Source organism: Thalia democratica, chromosome 4 (genome assembly GCF_965202585.1).
Source record: "Thalia democratica chromosome 4, ktThaDemo2.hap1.1, whole genome shotgun sequence".
NCBI classification, from domain to species: Eukaryota; Metazoa; Chordata; class Thaliacea; order Salpida; family Salpidae; genus Thalia; species Thalia democratica.
In genome coordinates, this window is record NC_139168.1 from 47,115,417 (window position 1) to 47,135,774 (window position 20,358).

At 27.2% G+C, this 20,358-nt stretch overlaps 1 protein-coding gene across 2 annotated transcripts; it reads right to left on the reverse strand.

The window, feature by feature from the left end:
* Positions 1-1,211: 1,211 nt before the first annotated feature.
* On the reverse strand, positions 1,212-18,035 carry LOC145834154 (uncharacterized). 2 transcript variants are annotated; one of them, XM_082941515.1, is made up of 12 exons: positions 17,952-18,035; positions 13,687-13,852; positions 12,748-12,898; positions 12,523-12,634; positions 10,380-10,588; positions 8,416-8,671; positions 6,021-6,319; positions 5,045-5,408; positions 4,680-4,877; positions 3,444-3,652; positions 3,080-3,248; positions 1,212-1,729 (listed from the first exon to the last, which is right to left on the reverse strand). In XM_082941515.1, the coding sequence occupies exons 1-10, from the start codon at positions 17,995-17,997 to the stop codon at positions 3,501-3,503; spliced, it is 1,953 nt and encodes a 650-aa protein (XP_082797641.1). In that variant the 5' UTR covers positions 17,998-18,035; the 3' UTR covers positions 1,212-1,729; positions 3,080-3,248; positions 3,444-3,500. The 2 variants fall into 2 exon arrangements, with proteins under 2 accessions (XP_082797641.1, XP_082797642.1); XM_082941516.1 differs by having other exon boundaries at positions 1,703-1,724.
* Between the last annotated feature and the right edge of the window lie 2,323 nt (positions 18,036-20,358).

Genomic DNA, 20,358 nt, shown 5'->3' on the forward strand with positions numbered 1-20,358 from the left:
TAGCTATAGTAAGCAGTTAAAAATAGTTTTATTATACTTTGATCAAAGCAAAAAAAAGACATATTAATGTGCAGATTTGCCATGTTATTGACTCAAAATGACGCAGTATTTGGTTGAAACTGACCTTTTCGTTTTTACTAATAAACGGAATATATTGCTTATCTCATCTGCTTACCGCTTATATTTATAGGTTTTTGATTTATAAAATATACATAAACTTTTAAAAGACTCACTATTGAAATAATGCTTTAAAAAGTTAAACTAAGACTCCGTACCAGTTTGCGCCGAGTTTGGTCATGATTTCTGTTGGCAAAAATACCGCAATGCTCGCTAAAGCTATCGGTGCGGATGGCTTGCTTGATGAGCGTACATAATCAAATGTTGAATGTCAAGCGATCGTTTTCGGCTTTTTGTGTCACAGTGAAGGTATCGGCGAGGCGTGAAAATGGTGTAACGGTCGTTATGAATGTCATCTGATGAAGCTGACTCACGTGCCTCTGCCTTTACACCTGGAAGATCTGAGGCTCACGATGTTAGCTAAAGCAGTTTGTTTGATTGTTTTAAAACAACTTAAAGTTTCGGCAATGTAGCATGAAACGTATGTTTTTGTATATGATGTATATTTGTTTAGTTAAATTGACGCTATTTATATTTGAAAAAGTATTAGTGTAATTTGTAAGAGTCTATGTAAAAAAATATATATACAATTGTTAAGTTCTTATGATCGCAAAATCAAAAGTGGATAACTTTTTTTTGTAGCTTAAAGTTTTGATTTGTTTTAACTCAAAAATGTTTTAGATAAAACTTCTTACATAACAAAAATGTCATAAAAATTGAGACTTAATATAATTTTCAAACTTCAAGTAAACGACAAAATGTAATAACTAATTACAATTTTTTTATATTGTAAAACTTTATTTACATGTCTGTTAAACGTTAATTAAAATTCCTATTATACTTTTATTTTATATGTATTAGATGTAAAATTAGTTTATGTATTGTTATTGTTTTAGTTGATATGAACAAACTCAAAACAACATGTACTTTGAAAACTTGTGTTATAATCGCCCTGACTAGATCTTAGTTACCTAATTAAGTTTGTAAAAAAGACACTTTTTGGTAGTAATTGAAAAAAGGGATAAAAACAAACAAAAGTATACAAAGCTAATTCAAATATTAATGTATATAGATATAATAAACAGACAATTTAATTCAATTTATTGCTAAAATCGTATAAAAAAGTATTCAAATAGTATATAATCATAAGACTTAATATTTGCTCAATTATTAAGAATAACATTTCTTTTAGCTATAAATTTAGCTTTTAAACTAGTTTATGTTTTAAATTAAAAAAAAAACACTTAAACTAAGCTGAAGTGCAAATTTTTTTTTTGTTTTCCCAAGTCACTTTGCTAAGAGTTGTTGCTTGGATTGTTCATTAAAGAAAATAAGATAAAGTTTTTTGAGAAAATAAAAACTATCGATAGCAAAAAGTTAAAAGGTTTAGTTCGCTTATTTTAAAGAAATTTGTTTGTTAAAAAACTAAAGGCGATTTATAGATAGTCAATTTACAAAAAAAACATGTTATAGTAGCGAAAAGTATCAATAAAAGGCTAAAACTCATCGTAATAAGTTAAGAAAGGTACATAAATAGTTAAGCTTTTCACGTTGTACTGTTTGTTTCTGTTTTCAACTCTCAACCCGGCAGCTGTTCATACTCTTTTCTATACTGAAAATTAAAAAAAAAATAAGTTGGACTCTGGTAGCTTTTTTAATATTAATCTAAAAATTTTGTAATACATTTTATTGCTTATCTTTTTTTAATTTTTTTTAAGAAAAAAAGTTCTAGAGTCATGTGAGTTTCACAGTATAGATGCCTAAAATTTAGCGAAAAAATGTTAAAATTTGAATGTTAATTCTTAATTCATAAGTTGATATGTCGATTTATACAAAATTTATGCATTATACTAGATATGATTTATCTAGGTATAATAAAACATTAATTTTTCATTATTTTATTTTAAATAATCAAAAAAAGTGTAAAGCATACATAACTTATACACTGAAAAAATCTAGGTTTTTTGTTAAAAATGAGTTGAGTTTAATTGCAAAAGTTTTTTTAAGTTAACTTCCACTTATAAATATCAACAAATACATTATAAGTTCATATTTATTTATGCATCATAAGTATACTTAAGTTATTTTATATTCTAAAAACATATATTAAGTAAGAATAAAAAGTTTGAGCTAGCCTAATTTAATCTGTTTAGAAATGCTCTATATCGTTTTCTACGAAATTTAGTTAGATAATAAAGTGTGTTCAAAAATAATATTTTGTTTTTGGGCATAAATCAGCAAGTAATTACTTATTAGTTGAAGGGTTTAAGATTAGTAAAACTTATTTGTAAATAAAATAAGTACCTATAGATTTTAGTTAAAAACTGTTAAAATTAAATCATGAAAACTTTTACGGTTTCACTTAAAACGACCTCAAAATTTTTTCGACTACCAGAATCTAATTTATATTCGCCATAAAAAACGTTAAATGAGGACTAAATGTTATAAACAGCAAATTTATTTTTTGCAAGCGATTTTCAATGTACTCTCAAGGTAATAGACATTAGGCACCAGACCGCAACGACATATGGTAGTCTTCCTTATATTTCTTGGCATTCCAAAGTAAACGCTGGTTTTGTGTTTAAGGGAAGATTTTCAATAATTCTCAAAGATAAAAATATAACAACTCAATACGCTGAAAACGTAACTTTTCAAGCTTTCTTGTAATTATCGTTTTTATAGTTTATATAAAATATGCATTTTATTCTCGAAATAACCTTTGGTATTTTATGATCAAAAACTTACTTATTTATTAGGTACGATCAGTTTAGTAAAAACATTGTTTTAAACGTTAAAAGAATACAAAGTACAACCTGTTTTATTTTATGTATGTAAATACAAGCAGTACTATTATTTTCAACTTCATATGCCTTTTAGTTGTACAGTTTAACATAAAATATTTTGAGTATTACAAAAGAAATTAACTCCACTAACAAACTGAAGTAAAAGTGTCAGCACTTACCAATTAAAACAACTCATGGAAAGTATTGTGGGTTGTTTAATGTTGCTCACTACTTTCCATGTTACTTCACAGTTTACATCGTGCACAGCTGCCGGTGTTTATGAATCGTAACTGCCGGTATTTAAATGTTTTGTTTACTTCTGCTGACTAAGATCTCTGTTTCGTTGTTCTGTGTGAAATTTTTTGCATTTTATAAAAAACTATTTAGCGCAATAAAAAATTTTGTTAAATGGCGCTTACTGCCGTATGAGGCCTACTAAAATAAACAAGAAAAAAAAAAGTTGCTCACATTGTTTTTATTTTATACGCAAGAGCTTTATAAAATCCAATAAGTTTAACCAATTTATAAAACATTAAATCAAACCTTTGTTAATGGGGTTCATGTTTCGGTGCATTTCTGTTTTCCATCTTTAAGCCTCCGTCAATAGGCTGCCTGGGCTGGAGGCGCTCCTTGCTTACTTGTGAAAAGAGTGTTTGAGGGAGTGGGTTGTTTGGAGTTAAATAATGTCGATGAGTTTGAATCCCAGTCGCATGGATCTTTTTTTAGGTTTCCAGAAATTTCATCATATGATTCTTAAACAAAAAAAATAGCAACATGATTTTCTTATTTTAAATAAATGTTCAAAAAAAAACTTTGAAGTAATGATTTTTTTGTTGTTTTATTTCTTGCAATATAATCGAAACTAATTGCTTAAACATTTATTATAAGCTTATAATCAAGACCTACTTTAAAATCTTAAAACAGAATGTATGAATTTATAAAGTTCAATGTTACTAGTATTTTTAAATTTACTATAGTTTTTGAAAAATAATTTTAATTACCTAAAAGCAAAATGTCAAACGATAGCTTATAGAAACATATACTATTTTTAAAATAACTTATTGAAAGATTAATCTAGTATAATTCATATTTTTTTATATTAAAAGTCTACAGATTATGAAACTTTGAGGTAAAAGTTATTAAAAAATTAATAATGTGAACAATTTATAAAGGTATAGTTTTATTAAATGAAAACTGATCAGTTACTTAAACGTATTATTTTAATAGTTAAAAACGTCTGTTTTTGTTCATTAGGATTTATTATATGAACCAAAACTTAAAAAAATATATATTAATAAGTATTTAAATCTTGTTTTTTGTACTACGTATTTAGCTTATAACAAAATGCATATACTTTATATCTTTGTAAAAATTTGTTAATAGTATTTAGGATCAGTAAGCAAAGCAAAATTTAAACATGCAATTCTGATGCTGTCTCCTGGTAATACACTACCGCAACATATGCCATTCAAATAATTCTGTCTTTTAACAATAACTTCTTAAAAAGTTGTTTGTACTTTTACTTTAAAATGTAGCGATAAAAACTTCTGAAAGTTTATCAAAAAATAATGTTGCAGCATAACTGGGTAAACATTTTTATATGCCCTAAGCTGTTGTACTCAGTAAGTTATACAACCTTTTAAAAGTTAAAACTTAAAATCTAAAAAAATAGCAACGAAACAATAAAGTAATTAATTTTTTGGCAACAACTCATAAAAGTTTAAACATAAGCAGTAAACTTTACAAGTTAATTCAAGCAACGATTCGACTTAAGTTCACCTTGTTTCCCGGTAATGTAAGGATAATGAGTTGTTGGCACGCTTACGCTGCTTCCGAGGCTCGTAGACAGAGTTTTTCCGCTCGAACAAACGCTTGCAAATGCCGCAGATCTGCTTACAATGCTCGATGTCGGATACAAGTGCGAATTGTAGAAACAATTTGCTGCTGCTTGTTGCTGTGCTGAGCTTGTTTCGTGTACTGCATTTGAAAGTAAAACAAAATTAGTAACTTCAAAAATGGTTATAAAACGTATAAAAACGTATAAAAACGTTTAACAAGACAAACAAAATAACGTTAAAAACATTTGATATTGATTTTTTAATCAACTGGTTTGAATAAAGTATTTAAAATCTTTTTATCTTTACCTGAGACTTGATTGCAAGCAGAGAGTGAACTGTCGTTCATTGGCTGCCCAGGCGAATTTTCAGGAGAGTTACCTCTTGTGATCACAGAACTAGCAATGTTCAAGCTAACTGCTGATTGTTCGCTCACATTACCGACATATGCGGCCATGGCTTGTCTTACATGGTGGTTCGGAGAGTCAGTAGCAGTGAGGTCAACGGAGTAATGATCAACGTGGTGTCGCTGTTGTGGAGTGTGACCATTGGTAGCACCCGTGCTTCCAGGGGAATGCGTAGAGCTACTCACGTCAACACTTGGTGATGCTGTTGATCTTCCAACAGAATTTTGTTGCTCAGCTAATTGAGTATTTGCACCAAAGTTTAAGAGCTGCAAAATTTTAAAACTCTTAAGCTTTATTAGTTGAAAATAGTAAGGGAGTGTTCTAATTAAAATTAATACTGTTTTAAGCAATATTTAAAAGGGCGACCCAAGTTAGAAAATCTTATAACCGAAAATATAACTAAAAATTAATACATCAAAGTTACTAAGCTTAGTTTTGTAAAAACTATTGAACATTTACGAAGGCTATTATTAAACGATTAAGTGAAGCGTTCGTTAAGTTAGAGTTTTGGTAAGAAGTTTATTCCTCTAACTGAATAAAACAGAAATTGGTTATTTTATATACCAACTTTTCAGAAATTTTAAGAATAGCTTCTTTTTAATTTCCTTGTTTTAGTTATATACCTTTTTGAGTACGCCGTTTATAAAAAAAAAATACGAGTATAAACTTTCTGTTTTACCTTTCAAAATAAATTTGCTTTCAAGCCCACTAAGAAACTATAAAAGTTTTTTTTTTGTATAATATTTTCACAAAAATGTCTGTGCTTAAAACTACTTAAATAAAGTACAAAAATTATTTTAGTGGCGTAAAAAACTAATTTTTACAACTTCAAGTATCACAACAATTAGTCAAAAACTGTTTTAAATGAGTAAACTCACAGAAGATGTGTTCGCTTGAGTGACAGACGCAGGGTGGCGATAGTAACCATGTAAGTTGTAATGATCCGTGGAGTACCCACTTGTTGCACTGTTCGCCCCGGTCGTTCCTGCGTACTGACTGGCGTACCTTCCGGGATGCTGCAGATGCGGAAAGAAGTAGGGTATATGGTGATCGCTGTTTGAATACCTCATGGAGGAGTTGTGGGGGTTGACAGTGGGGTTGTAGAGCTGAGAAGGAGAAAAGTGTGAGGTGGAGTTGTGGTGTTGAGTGTAGGCTCGATGGTGCAAAGATGATGAGTCTGTTTATTTGTTAAGCTTGTTTTTCTAGCATTAAAAATATTATGCTTATAAGTTTTAAAAATCTTGTTGGTTAAGTTTTTATTTTTGTAGTGTTTTTGTTTTTGCTTATAAATCTATTTTTCACTTTGGTTCAGTTTGATTAGAATTCATTAAAATAAACTTTACTAGTGTTAAAAATATTTGAATTAAAAATTACTGTTCAAAGTTTAAAAAAAAAACCACATTAGTAAACAAATTTATGTTCGAAAGCCAAACAATTAGATACTATCTCCTCAAAACTGCTGCCAGAGAAAATAAATGCGCAATTTGCTAAGCATAAATTTCGATAGATGCGATCATCTTTTGATATCAATTAAAAAGTCATCAGCCTCACAGCTCAATGTTAGCAGTCATTAGAAGAAGTAAAGACACTCTTGTAGGGTGGTCGTACAATCGATTATGTGAATTTTTAGTTATCAGGCGACATTTTGAGTGATAAAAATTTTATTGATGCTAAAATTTATGAGTAAATAAGATTTATGAACGTAAAAGCAAACGTTTAAAAGTTTTTTGAACTTAGATAGCAGTCTGCAGTTTTTTTTTTGAAAGTTTTTTAGAGTTCAGCGAAGCAAAATTTTTCTTTATACTTTAAACAGAGCTACTAAAACTCTTTTATAAAAGTAATTAGTTGTCTCATGTTTGTTATTACGTAAAAAATAAACAAGTTAACGTTTAAATCTGGTAATGCTAATGCTAAAGACAAAATAATTTAATTTTGTAAATGGTAAAATTTATATTTATATATCTACCTACAGAAAAACTTAGTTTGTATAAGAATAATTAATTTAAATTTAAAAATATATCTAGCAAAAGGTGTTTTTTCAGACAAACATACGTTTATTAAAACTTCTTTGTCAAGAAAATATTTAATACTTTTATTAAACATGATTAAATGGATATTACTATACATTTATAGTAACGAAATTGACATATAAAGCACATCCTGATAAATTAATTGTTAAATTAAAAGTTTTAACGATTAGCTGATAACATAAAACTATGTGATTAGGCCAGATTAAAACAGATTAATTCGGAGAGGTCAATCCGGTGACATTTTAATTACTATCATCAAAAGATGAACATAAAACGTTTACTAAGGCATTTCCTAACTTCTAGTGGAAATTTTACTTTACCGTTCAAATATACTAAATTTTTTTTAATAAAATTCTATTTTGTAGCATTTCATGTTTAGTTATTTATAACATAGTGCAATAACAAAGTTCTCGTGTCTTTTTTATGTTAGCACTATGATACCAAGTAACACGAATTTTTAGGATCGACTGTCAGTTTAATCGTAAACCTCTGTGTTTGCGAATACTTGATACAAGGAATGTCACTTAATTGAGTTAATGAGTAATTTAACATATTTTATCTAGGAACTTTAGTACTATCATTTTAAGTTAATTCGAGAGTTGTGACTTTTTTATATTGTTACTAGTTTAACAGGATTTTAGTAACTTATAATATAAAAAACTTTCAGTTATTTAAGTGTTAAATGTTAAAAACAATAAAATCAAGTTTTCATTTTTAAATTTGCTAACTATTAAAAATTTGTAATGGTTATTAGTTTCTTGTAAAAATGTACAATAAAACTTACACAAGTTAAAATTATTAAAAAATATATAAAAAATTAAATTTAGGAAGTATAATGTAGTATAAAAAAAAATTAGATATTGGTTGAGTTTGCTTTGCGAGTTAAACAGACTTTTTAATTTCTTACAAGTGAAGTCCAAAAATGTTATAACTTATGCTTTTTAAACTTTTGTTATTTCAACCAAAAAAAAGAAGTTTAAAATATGTTTTATAGTATAAGTATAAAACAAACGCACGTTTAAATAGTTACATACTAAGAATACAATTTAAACAGTTACATTTTTTGAGACCATTGTACAACAGTTTTGACTGTGATAAAAATTTACGAAAGTAACAAACTCATTAAGTAGTAACTAATTAACATATTTAAGTTACTTTAATTAGCAGAAGTATTTGTACTTTACAAAAAAGAAAATTCTCAAAGTTTTATACAGTACTATTAGACCAACAAAAAAGTAGTTACCAGTCATTGAAGAGGTAAACTGATCGTGAGCTGAGTTGGTGTTCTGTTGGTAAGCCGACTGTCCTGTCGAGTGCCTGCCAACCGCACCTGTGGCAGTCTGAAGAGCATAGTTGTGGGACTGCTGGGCACGGGCCAACAAGGCCGGCTGGTAAATAAAATTTGCGGACAGCTGAGGCGCGTGATGACCCGCCATTCCTCCAAAGTGTTGCGCCGTTTTTTGTTTTCGCATGCGAGCTCTCCTATTGCTGAACCACACCTTTAAAAGTTTTAATTAAATCGAGAATGTTCAAATCTTAAACGAGTTTTAGTTTGTAAAAACTACATTAAACTTAGTTAGCCTGAGCCAAAATTTTAAATACATCTTTTCGAAAACTTCTTAAATTTAAATAAAAAAGTATTTTTCACATCTGTTATTTTTGATAAAAACCATATTGTTAAATACATTGGTTATCGAATTACACGGGTTTAGAAAAGTAGATACAGCCTGTCGCTTATATCAAAAAATTCTTAAAAAACGTGTGTAAGTTTGTATGTAGTGAATAATCTTTTAGTAAGGATAACTTTAGTTATGATTAAATTAACAACTGTTGTGTAGGTTCTTTTCTTTATATTTTATATTTTTGAATATATAGTTTTTTAACATGTAGTTCCGTATAAAATCTCCGAAACCCATTACAAATTGACTTGATTGACATTGTCACCCTTCAAAAAGAAAAGATTCCTATACAGATGACATTGATGTAGTAACTCAGACATCCGCTATCTTCAGAAAACAAGCGAAACTCGCACAAACTAATCTTCTTTTTCTTTCAGCAGCTAGCATATGTAAGTGGATTAGACAAGCTTGTTAGCGAATTTTGCAGTTGCACAATAGTATCCTTCTGTACGTTTGCAAGTTTTATTGTTCGTCCAAAAAAGATCAAGTCCAACCTGTCATCTAGTATTGTGACGTCACTACGGGATATCTAATATATTTCTGCTGCACTGTGTTGAGACACGTTGTAGCTGAATTTTTATATTGTGAGTAATGAGACCTAAACATCAAAAAGACGTAAAATATGTAGTCGAAGACCGTCAAAAGCTGTATGACATTTTTGTTTGTTTCTAATTGTCATCGTGTTTGATTTAAACGTTTCAAAAATACTTTATTTACGCGTGAGGTGAAAGGAGTTTTTGTTTGTTTTAAAATTCTTATGAGGTTTTCTTTTGGTTTTTATTTTCACAACATAAAAGCTAGATCAAATAAACTCTTCTATATAAAATAGAAGTTTGAACTAGTTTTACTACCGCAAAAGCTATTGTTTCAGATAAAGGTAACTTTGAAGTATTAAAGTAAGGCAGATGGTACATTGCAGTACTGAAACTCATTTACAAAAACACTCCATGAAATTGAATTGCTATTAGCAGTTATTATCTAAGGCTGCTTTTTTGCAACAAATTAGTTTTATTCAAAAAACTCTCAACTAGGTTAGTTGTTTGACAAAGCGGCTTGTGCTAGTTTAAATATTAAGTTGTTTTAAATTTAGTTGAAAGTTATAAGCATAAACAGGAAAGAAAGTTTAAACTACTTATAAAATGTTTACCTTTTTAGCTTTATATGTAGCTTTATTTGTTACGCACAATGGAATTGACTTTAAAAAATTAGTACAAACTGAACTTAAATGTAAAAAAACGTTTATAGTACTTTAGCAAAGTCACAGCACTACTCTAAAAAAGTTTAAAATCTTAGAAACTTTTGTTATCTATACTTTTTGTTTTTTATATCTTTATGTAAGTTTGAAGTATTAAAGAAAACGTTGTAAAATAATTAAAACAAAAAAAGAACATTTTCTATACTAATTAGTTTGATACTTTTGTTTTACAACAGTTACTTTGTTTTTTTTTAAAAACAAAGTTTAATTTTCTTTAAAAATATCTATTTATTCAAAGTGATAAATCCCAATGTTCAGACAAAGAATTCTTACTTGAACTCTAGCTTCTGACAATCCAGTCCTTCTAGCAATGTTCTCGCGCATATTAATGTCCGGATAGTTATTGTGCTGGAAGCCATGTTCTAGTTCTTCTAACTGTTCTGCGCTGAATGTCGTTCTGGTCCTTCTCTGTTTTCTTTTTACAATTATACCAGGTTCCGATGAGTCTCCACCACTGCCATTTCCATTGTCCACGTTTCCATCTGTTTAATTATTTTTTTAAGGTTTTTGTTTCTAATATAGTGAGGTCGTTTTAAGTGTAAATTTATTTTTTGTTTTTGAAAATAAATGTCAAAATATTTCTATATATCTAATAAAAACCTCATAATAAAAAAAAATTATAAAAATATAGCTATTTTTATTAATTTATCTTACTACTAAGTAAATTTTGATAACAATAAAAATACAATTTGTTATACTACCGGAAAATTTCTCAACAAAATAGTAAAAAGTATATTTTTAAATTAATTTTTTTGTTCTCAAACTAATTAACATTTTTCAAATAAAAACAAAGTTTTTTTTTACAAGGCAAAACGTTTAAAACAAATAAAAAAAGATCTTGTTGCAGAAACAATTTTTTTTAGTAATGTATAAACAATGAAATTCGTCGGATGATAAACATAAATAAAAGGTGAGGTAGAGCACACGTTGTTTTAAACATCATGTAAACATGACCGCGAATTCGCTTGAAAGTTGGAACGCTACAAACTTTAATTTACATCATAACTAACTAATCAATATCAGGTCCTGCACTGCGAGTACTACAAAAAAATTAACAAATCGCCAAAAAGTTACTTTAGAACAACTTTTTAAAAATATGCAGTGTTGTAAACGTAGAAAAAAATTTACGAAGTTATTTTTGGTTTGATATTGAAGTACAGAGAACGAAAGATGATGAGTTTGAGCATATGCGCTAAGCGGATTAACACCAATCGGATGAGCATACAGTAGCCTTAACACCGATCTTAAACACTTTACTTACAATGTGTTATACAACATACAAAAGTGACACATTACTAGTTACTTCACTTTCACTCAAAATTTTAATTAATGATAGAACTTAATTCATTTTTTTAAAAGCAATAATATAGAAGAAGACTAGCAAATGTTGACGTTGCGTCATATTAACGAGCCCAGCATTATTACGAGTGTAAAATAATCCCCTACACCGCAACTGATAAACTTCTCTAGTAATATTTTAATCACCAACGGCTTATGAACATATGCCCTTGTCTCATCCCTACCTGCTGTTTTTCAGTGTTTTGGTTTATACATCAAAGTTGTTTAAGAAATTTTTCTACTTTTTTTGGACTTATTTTCCACTTTTTTTAATTTAAAAAAGTTGCATAGAACTTATTTAAAAAAAAATAACTTTTTGAAAATCCAAAATACATTTTATTTCTATTGTGATTTTTTTTTTGAAAAGCAATTGAAAGATTTTTTACTCAAAACTTATTTTACAAACTAAATGCTTAAATAGTTATGTATAACTTACACAATCTAAATGTACTTTAAAAACTTATTTAAAAAAATATATTATGTTTAAAATCATTGAAATGCTTTATTTTCAAATTTTTGAGTTATGCAAAAATACTAAGAAATACTTAATACTCTAACTTAAAGCTATATTAAGTCACGGCAATGGTTGTGACATAAGTTCATACAATGTAGCTTAACACATTCAATTTGCAGCTGCACATAAAATTCAGACCTCTTTAGCTTTTTTATGTGTTTGTCGCGACCTTACAAACGATCATTGCCATACTTGCCCAAGACTTCCATTTGCGCTAACTAAATAGTGAGAATGAAGTAACAAGCAAGCGAAATACGAAAAAAACCACTCAGCGGGGAGTCGGCTGCGAAACTCGGGGTGAAATTTATGTGTGAGTGAGTATTAAAAATAAGCGGGAAGTGTTCTATATTCACAACAAAAAATATCTTTCAACCTTATTGTGTGTATCTAACAACTTTTTGCTGTTTATCTTCGTTAAAAAGAACATTCTTAATTTAAATAATTAACTATAAATGTAAATGTATTTTTTTAGTTTTGAAATAATTAAAATTATGTTTATCAATTGTTTGCATTTTGATATTTGCTGATCTGAAGTGTAAAATTTTTATGAAACTAAACAATTACCAGCATCATTTCCTTCAACTTCTTCATCGTTACTTAACTCGAAACCATTGTTACGCAACAATACTTGAATTCGTGATATATTTGGTATACTATTTCTGTCGTAACCCAAGTCCTAAAATGAATAAATTTAGAAAATAAATATATATAAACTGTAATTAAAATATTGAAAACCGTAGCCGTTTAGATCAAATAAAACTAAAACGTAACAATTATTTGAAAAAAAACCTTGACTAATTGATCTTGGATCTGCCAAGCAAGCAAGCTTGGATCTTTTTTTTTCAACCCGACAATTTTTCTTTCAATTTCAGCCTGATTGTTGTGTTTCTGACGCGTACCACCAATAGCACCTGGCTTTACTGAACCTGTTTCCTGATACCTGAATAATTTTAGATATAATAGATGAAAAACTATTTGCCTTTGATAAATCTACTTTTATTTTTTCTATATGCTGTTCACTTTTTGGTATTAATAAACATCATAAAAATATTGTTTACTATCAATGAGTATATATTTAAAATGTATTATATGTAGTTTATTTTTACAATGCGTTTCTACAAAAACAATCAATATTAGTTATAAATGTAGTACTTATGAAGCCTAAAACTAATTACTTTAAGTATATTATCTAAACTTGATAGTATCTTAGTACACAACTTTTATTAAGCTATCGAAAGTTTAACTAAAAAAATAAACTATGAATAGTTTTACTTAAACAACGCAAGTGAAGTGTCAAATAGTTGAGCTTTTGTTTGTATTTGAAGAAACAGCGCAGTTGTGATTGGTACATGCTATCATACTTTTGTATATACTACTGTCAATCAAAGTTTAGACACAGGCTACTTAAACTTGTCATTGTAGTTTTTGTAACATCTTCATCGTTCTTTTTCGTTCAGGGTTTAAATTTAGTTTAATAGATAGTTCAATTTAAACGGCGTTTATTCTTAGTTTTTTTGTTATGTTTCAATTTAATTTTAACCTTTTTAAGAAAAACTTATTAAACTAGAAAAATCATAAACAAGTTTAGCTTAAATTTATAACACAGTTACCTAATTACTAAAGCAGATAATATGTTAGTGTCTTAACTAACACATTCAGTAAAATGTTAAAATTAAATGTACATATTAAAACAAAATTAACAAGTTCAACAGAAACACATGTCCGTACCTACTCAATATTTTGCTAACACATCCATGCGAAACTCGTAATTGGCGGCTTATCATGCACGGACGCATTCCGTTGGCAGCCAAACCAACTATCTGATGACGTATTTCTGTTGGTAAAGGCCTTCCATTGATAAAGATTCCACCAAGCTGGTTAACACGTCCTTGACCTATTTTAATAAAAGAAAAATTTTGATGGGGAGATTAGATGCAATTAATTAAGTAGTATTTTAAAAATTATAATAAAAGAAAACAGTTAGACTAAAATCGTGTTCTAATGAAAAACATAGTTTGAAAGATTTATTTTTGTTTCACGTATAAAGATACTTTGTGATAACTCTAAACAAACTAATTCAACTAGTTTAAGAACGTTTCTAACAAGAAGCTGTCAAGTATAAATCTACTGTATCTTCCCTTTGTTTAGACAGTTATTGGCCAATTTCATGATCACCGAAAGATAAGTTACTTGTGGCCAGGTGCACAAAAACAACCACCCACAAAAATCTTCATTTCATATCTTTAGAGTTTTATCTTCTATATTCAGCAGGTGATGCTTCGAGCGTCGCTCAGCCTGCCTTTGAGTTCTCAAGGTGTATACATATGCCACCGTTAGCATATCTTATGTTTTCAGTTTATACCTCGAGGCAGCTATTTTTGCTCGAAACTCTCTTATTGTATACAGATATGTTTAAAAGCTAGCTCGTAATAACTTGCAGACACCATTGGTTACGTCATACTAAACTTCTAACAAAGCACTTTGGTACCAGTTTGTTTAAAATCTAGAAACTTACAAAGTTTATACAAAATGCTTTGTATAAGTTTTTTATATCAAACTTGTTTTTAAGATAACAATTTACTTTATGTAAGAAAATATGTGTAACATTTTATACTGTAACACAGTTGAAACTGTTTTAAATGTAGATTAATGTATAGCCATCATAAATTATACATGTTTATACATAAATTATATACATAAATCTTCAATGTTTTGTTTTACTTTTATTTTTCAGATTTAAATTGTAACTCAAGATCCCTTAAAGGGTGAAACTGAGTTTTGCAAATAAAATTTTGATCAATTAATGTTGTATAAACTATACATGATTATTGTAATTTTTCTACCAATAATCCGTTTAAGACTTTTTTATTTTGATATCTTATAAAAGACCTCATTTAAAAGATAAGTACGCTTTTTGATTTCAGTAACTTTTGAATGTGTGTATCAACAGGCATTGTTAGTCGAACTTTTAAAAAAAAGAAATACGTTTCTCCTACTTGCAGCTGGTTTCGTTTTCCTTTGCTTTTGATTGACAGCTCCCGTTTTCAACGTTTGCCAGTTTGGACGTTTACAATTAACATGACAAAAGTGTTTCGCTTGCTATAAAAGGTTTGCGCCGCTCGCAACGAAAACCAACGTAATTTTCCTTTTCCAGCTATTTTATGCAACTGAGCTTTTGTGCCGAGCTCGCAATAGCTTGAAAAACTAAGATGCTTTCAGGTTATTCATTATTAAAAGATAAGCCCTAAAATGTAAACACGAGCAAGAATTACCAAAGAGTTTAATTTAAGTCAGCGTCGCTTGTTGAGTGTTTGTCAAAAACCGAATAGACGTACTGAATAAAATCCTTAACAGCAGAATACTATATTTTTAGAAAAATTACTTTTTCGAAATTTATGATTTCAGATAAAGAAAAAAGTGTTCTTTTAAGACTTTAAACTTTTGTCGTTTTCAATTTGTAAAACCTTTGAGTAAAAATGTAAGTAGTTAATGTAACCACAAATGGAAAATGTTAGGGCAGAACATATGCAAGTAGTTTTATGTGGGTAAAACGAAAAATTTCAGATGTAATCTCGCTAAATTGACCTTGTTCATTATGCATTTTATTGTACGAGAATGCCGTGTTGTGTGGCAAAAATTAATTTGACGACAGATGTTAAAAAGTTTTTTTCTTTGATGCTCAGTACACAGTAAAAACGTTTAGAAGCGTTTAAACAAACCATATAAACTGTTAATAAGACAGTGATTTTTACCTATTAAAACTAGTTTTGTTTATGGTATAGAAACTCACAAAAAGTGTCATACAAAAATTATAGATTGTTAATTAGATGTATATTTACAAAAAAAAAAAAAAAAAAAACTAAGACTAAATTATTAAAAATAATTAACTTAATATTTGTTTTATATATGTATGAAAACAAATAAACATATCTCATGGAGATATGTTATCTTCAAATTAAAAAGCACTAAACTAAGTTTTGAAAATATATCATTAGTTAGTATAATATAAAACAATAATCAATTAACAGCTAATTACAAAACTCAAAAAATTTACATTAACAATAAAGTTTTAAAAACATAATTTACTCCATAATTGATTAATAACTAAATAAAAACAAGATTATCTCAAAATTAAACTTATGTGTTTTTTTTGACATTACCGTTTTTTGAATTAGCTCTACTTATAATTAGTTTTTTTTATAAGTAGTAGTAGTTTTATGTAACATTGTAGAAAAATTCTAATTAACATTAATAATTTTTAAAAGTTTTAACTTCGAAATTTGTTTTACTATATCAGGGTTGTTTTATCGTATTAAAAAAATTCATCTAAACACTATCAACATGGTACTGAACATTAAAATTCTGTAAAACTTCCTGTAGCTTGGTTTACTCTTTTTGATTATGTAATAAACGTTTTTCGTAAATACAGGTTGTTCAAACTACTACTCTTTTTTACATATTTAGAATAAATAACTAAAATATTCTGTCGTTGAAAAGCAACAAGTATTGCTAATTTCAACCTGTTTTCCTAATACATTTCATCATATTACTTGGCAGAAAACATAAATTTGTTCCCGTTTCAGATATTTCGATTAAAAAAATACTAAAGGAAAACAAGTTTATTAGGTTTTGAAGTAGCTGAAATATATTTCTAAAATAATTTGTAAAACATTCTACTTAGTTTCTAAATATATAACAAATTATTTACATAGTCAGTAAATAAGTATTTTACTACAAAGTACTAATTTAAATTTGAAATCTATCGGAATTAACAAAATATTTTTCAAGCTTTTTAATTTTAGTTCTCGTTCTACTAAACAACTTATAGTTCTAAAACTTGATGTAGTTCAAACTTTAGAATATATTATACCGAAAAAATTAGCACTATTAAGACTTATATTCTTGTTCTTACTTGTGTATTTTTGTTCTACTTGTGTTAGTTTAAGTTTTAACAACTTAAAAAAAAATTATGTAGTCGATTCAAATAAATGTTTTATTTAAATACATATGATTAAATTTTTTATAAAAGTGTCTTTAGTAAGTACTTTTTAAAAACTACCTATAAAAATTAAGTTTTATAAAACAACTTATACAGAACAGTTTAAAGTAATAACTTTTAAAAAAAGTTTAAAAAATGAGGTTAATTGTATAAAAATATATTATTAATTGTATAAAATAGCTCAACATTTAATGCAGAAGTGAAACTGCTAAAAACAGTTTTTTTTTAGCTATACTAAAACACCTAGCAATATATGTTAATACGATTTTTTTGAATAAAATGATATATCTTTTTACAAACAGAAAGCCACATTATATCATAATAGTAAATTTTTCTGTTTTTAAGTTTTAATTATAGTTAAAAAGAACTTACAAGTTTTACTGTACATTAATATTTAGCTTATTAATTGGTTTTCCTCGTGAAAATTTTAACCGATTTAAATATTTAACCATCCAATGAAAAGAACCAGCAAATTTGAGCTAGTTACAAAGGTTTAAGCGAGGAACGTTTCAAGTTTATTCGTCCTCTACTTAGTGTATGACAGGTGTTAAAATATTAATGGAAGTATAGGTTGGAAGGCGAAAGTTACGGGCTATAACAATGAAAACATCTGCTTACACTGACATAACACCCGGCTGCGTTTACGCATTGAGTAAAAGCTTCCGCTCTAATTTAGGCACTTTAAAAAAAATAACGTCTAATAAAATAAGAGTTGTGGAAAATGATTTTCAAATAGTTTTTACATACTAAATTTTCTTTAAATCTTGTACAGTTCTTTCGCTGGAATTAATTGCATTGTCAGTTTTAAGATCTTATAAGTCTAGTATCAAATATTATATTTAAAAACAATTTTTTTAATCAATTTTGTAACTACTTGAAAATAATTTAAGTGTTTTGTCGACATAGAATATAAATGCTTCAACTACTTTGTTAAATATAGTTTAGCTTGTTATGCTCTTTAAGGTGACGACCATATATTTAAAAAAACATTCACCTTCTAATGGATACGGAGGTCGGAAGCCAGATCCTTGAGGCATCATAGTTACCGAGTATTATTAAAATCAAATCTGTAAAAGCTATTTTGGGTTAAACTTGTTTTCAAAAGATATGGCGAAAGTACTTTTTAAATGGTTTATAAATGATTATAAAAATGTTTACATTTTTAAATTATTTTAATAAGTGTTTTAATAACTATTTTTATCTAAACCATACCGAACGGAAGTATCTCAGAGAACTAGTAGCACTTTTTTAAAGTTTGTATGTTATGAAAATAAGATTATTTGTCTTTTTTTCGCTAAAATTTGTTCAATTAGACTTTAAACTATTTTTGATAAATTTAATTACCGACTTTGAAAATTTTTGTTGATATGTTTTTAAAAGCTTTGATAATAAAACTTTCCATTAAGTAAGTATAAACATGCATTAAGACTAGTAGATACTTGAAATTAAAAAATGGCGATAACGCTAGTTTAAATTTTAAGGCAAAATAATTTATGAGTCAAAAATTAATTTTACTATAATTTAAATAAAGCTTTAAACTTTAATTAAGTAAACTTGTTGTAAACATTTGTTTAAACGATAAAAAAATTAATAAAGTATAACTTGTTCAAAAGATAAGTAAAACTTGTTAAGTATTTTCTTTATCGAGATATTGTTATAGAGGTACTAAATTAGTTCTGTATAAAGTATTAAGCAATTATAATACTATTTAAGATTATATATACTTAAAAGTTAAGTATAAGTTTTGCACATCTTATAATATATTAAAGTTATAGTAGATTTATTTTTTTAAAACATAACTTTAAAAACCTTAACAAATAAAAACAAAAAATCATACTGTCTTTTTAAACATATAGATTTATATAAAACTTAATTCACACTTTATTTTCTGTAAATTATCAGGGCTCTCCACTGCATGTAGAGCTCTGTTGTGGCTTAGTGACTTCTGACACACGCTTTGCTATATTCACTTTATTTCCATTCTCTTTTTCTCTACTTCTTCTCTAAGTTGTGGCTAACGCAAATTTAACATTAAAACTTCCCTAACAAAACTTTTTTTAAATTTATTTTTTTTATAAGTTAATTTTTGTTCTTTACTATGTTAAACTTATAGCTTAATATTCAAAATCATCATGCTAGTACCTAAATGGTGTACTCACATAAGATTATGTTTTCTTATTCTTTTAATTAATTTAATTAAAACTAAACAAAATGTTTAAGTTTAAAGTCAATACGTTGATTCTTTTTCTTAAAAGGAAAAAAAAAGCTTAATAAGTTTAAAAACAACTTTTTAAACTAAATCCAGTAATCTACATAAAATTTAAATAAATAAATGTGTACAAAAACATCAAACTTCTTTATTACAGATAAGAAAATTAAATCTTTGAATAGTTTGGAAACCAAAAAAGATTTTTTTTAAGTTAAAGCCAATGTAAACAAATTTACCACTTAATCTTTAACTTCTGAAGTTTAACTGTTTTTAAATAACTTTTACTTGCGTGTAAAGAAATTTTGCTTTTAAAAAGTAGTTTAAGAAGTTATAATACTAAAAGTTAAAAACGATATCTAAATGCTATAATCTTTAAACATTTTAGACTATAAAAAACAAAAAAAAAAGTTTTCATCAAGACTCTAAACTTGTCTTTAGTATTCTTAAAGTTTTGAGAACTGTTTATGAAAAGCTAGAACAAAATCAATTGTTCTAATTCTACCTAAGTTTAAATAGTATTCTTGATATTTTTTTGAAGCTTTGTAGGCTTTTATTTCATGTTTCTGCCTTATATAATATTTTATCTTTATACTTTTTTTTTTCTTAAAGTTTATAAACAATTGTTTTTATAAATAAAAGCCGTGTCGCAAAATAATTAAAAACTTTATTTTTAATTTGTTAAATGTTTACCAATAAAATTTAATTTAAATCATTTATTCATGCGTTTAATAACTGCTAAAAGTTTAGAAGTTTATACGATAAATAATAATATATTTATTAATTAAAAAAATGTATAGTAAAAATAAAATACAATTTTTATTTATATAATTTATGATTAGTGTAGTTTTAATTTTATTACACTAATTTAACATAACTATTCAGTTCAATGAAAACGAAGCGAAATAGAAATGTAAATTATAATTTAACCGCTTGACAAAAAAAAAACACAAACCGTTAAATCTAATGTTTTTAAAATACAATTATGGTCAATAATATAGCTTTAAAAGATATTTTAATAGCTCTAACATACTAAATTTATATAATAACTTTGTATCAAAAATACCTTCGATAGTTCATACTAGAAACTGAATTAATTAATACCTTTGAAGTCACTAGTTATAATATGGTAAAATATATTAGTTTGGTAAACAACCATTCTAAACTTAGCGCTAAAAACTTGTTTAGAACAATA

Excerpts from the sequence above, each read along its gene's own strand:
- LOC145834154 (XM_082941515.1), bottom strand. The coding sequence starts at position 17,997 with ATGATGCCTCAAGGATCTGGCTTCCGACCTCCGTATCCATTAGAAG. Across the intron at positions 10,589-12,522 it reads AGTTGAAGGAAATGATGCTG|ATGGAAACGTGGACAATGGA; the intron begins GTAATTGTTTAG and ends ATAATTAAACAG. Across the intron at positions 4,878-5,044 it reads TGCTTGCAATCAAGTCTCAG|TACACGAAACAAGCTCAGCA; the intron begins GTAAAGATAAAA and ends TTTCAAATGCAG.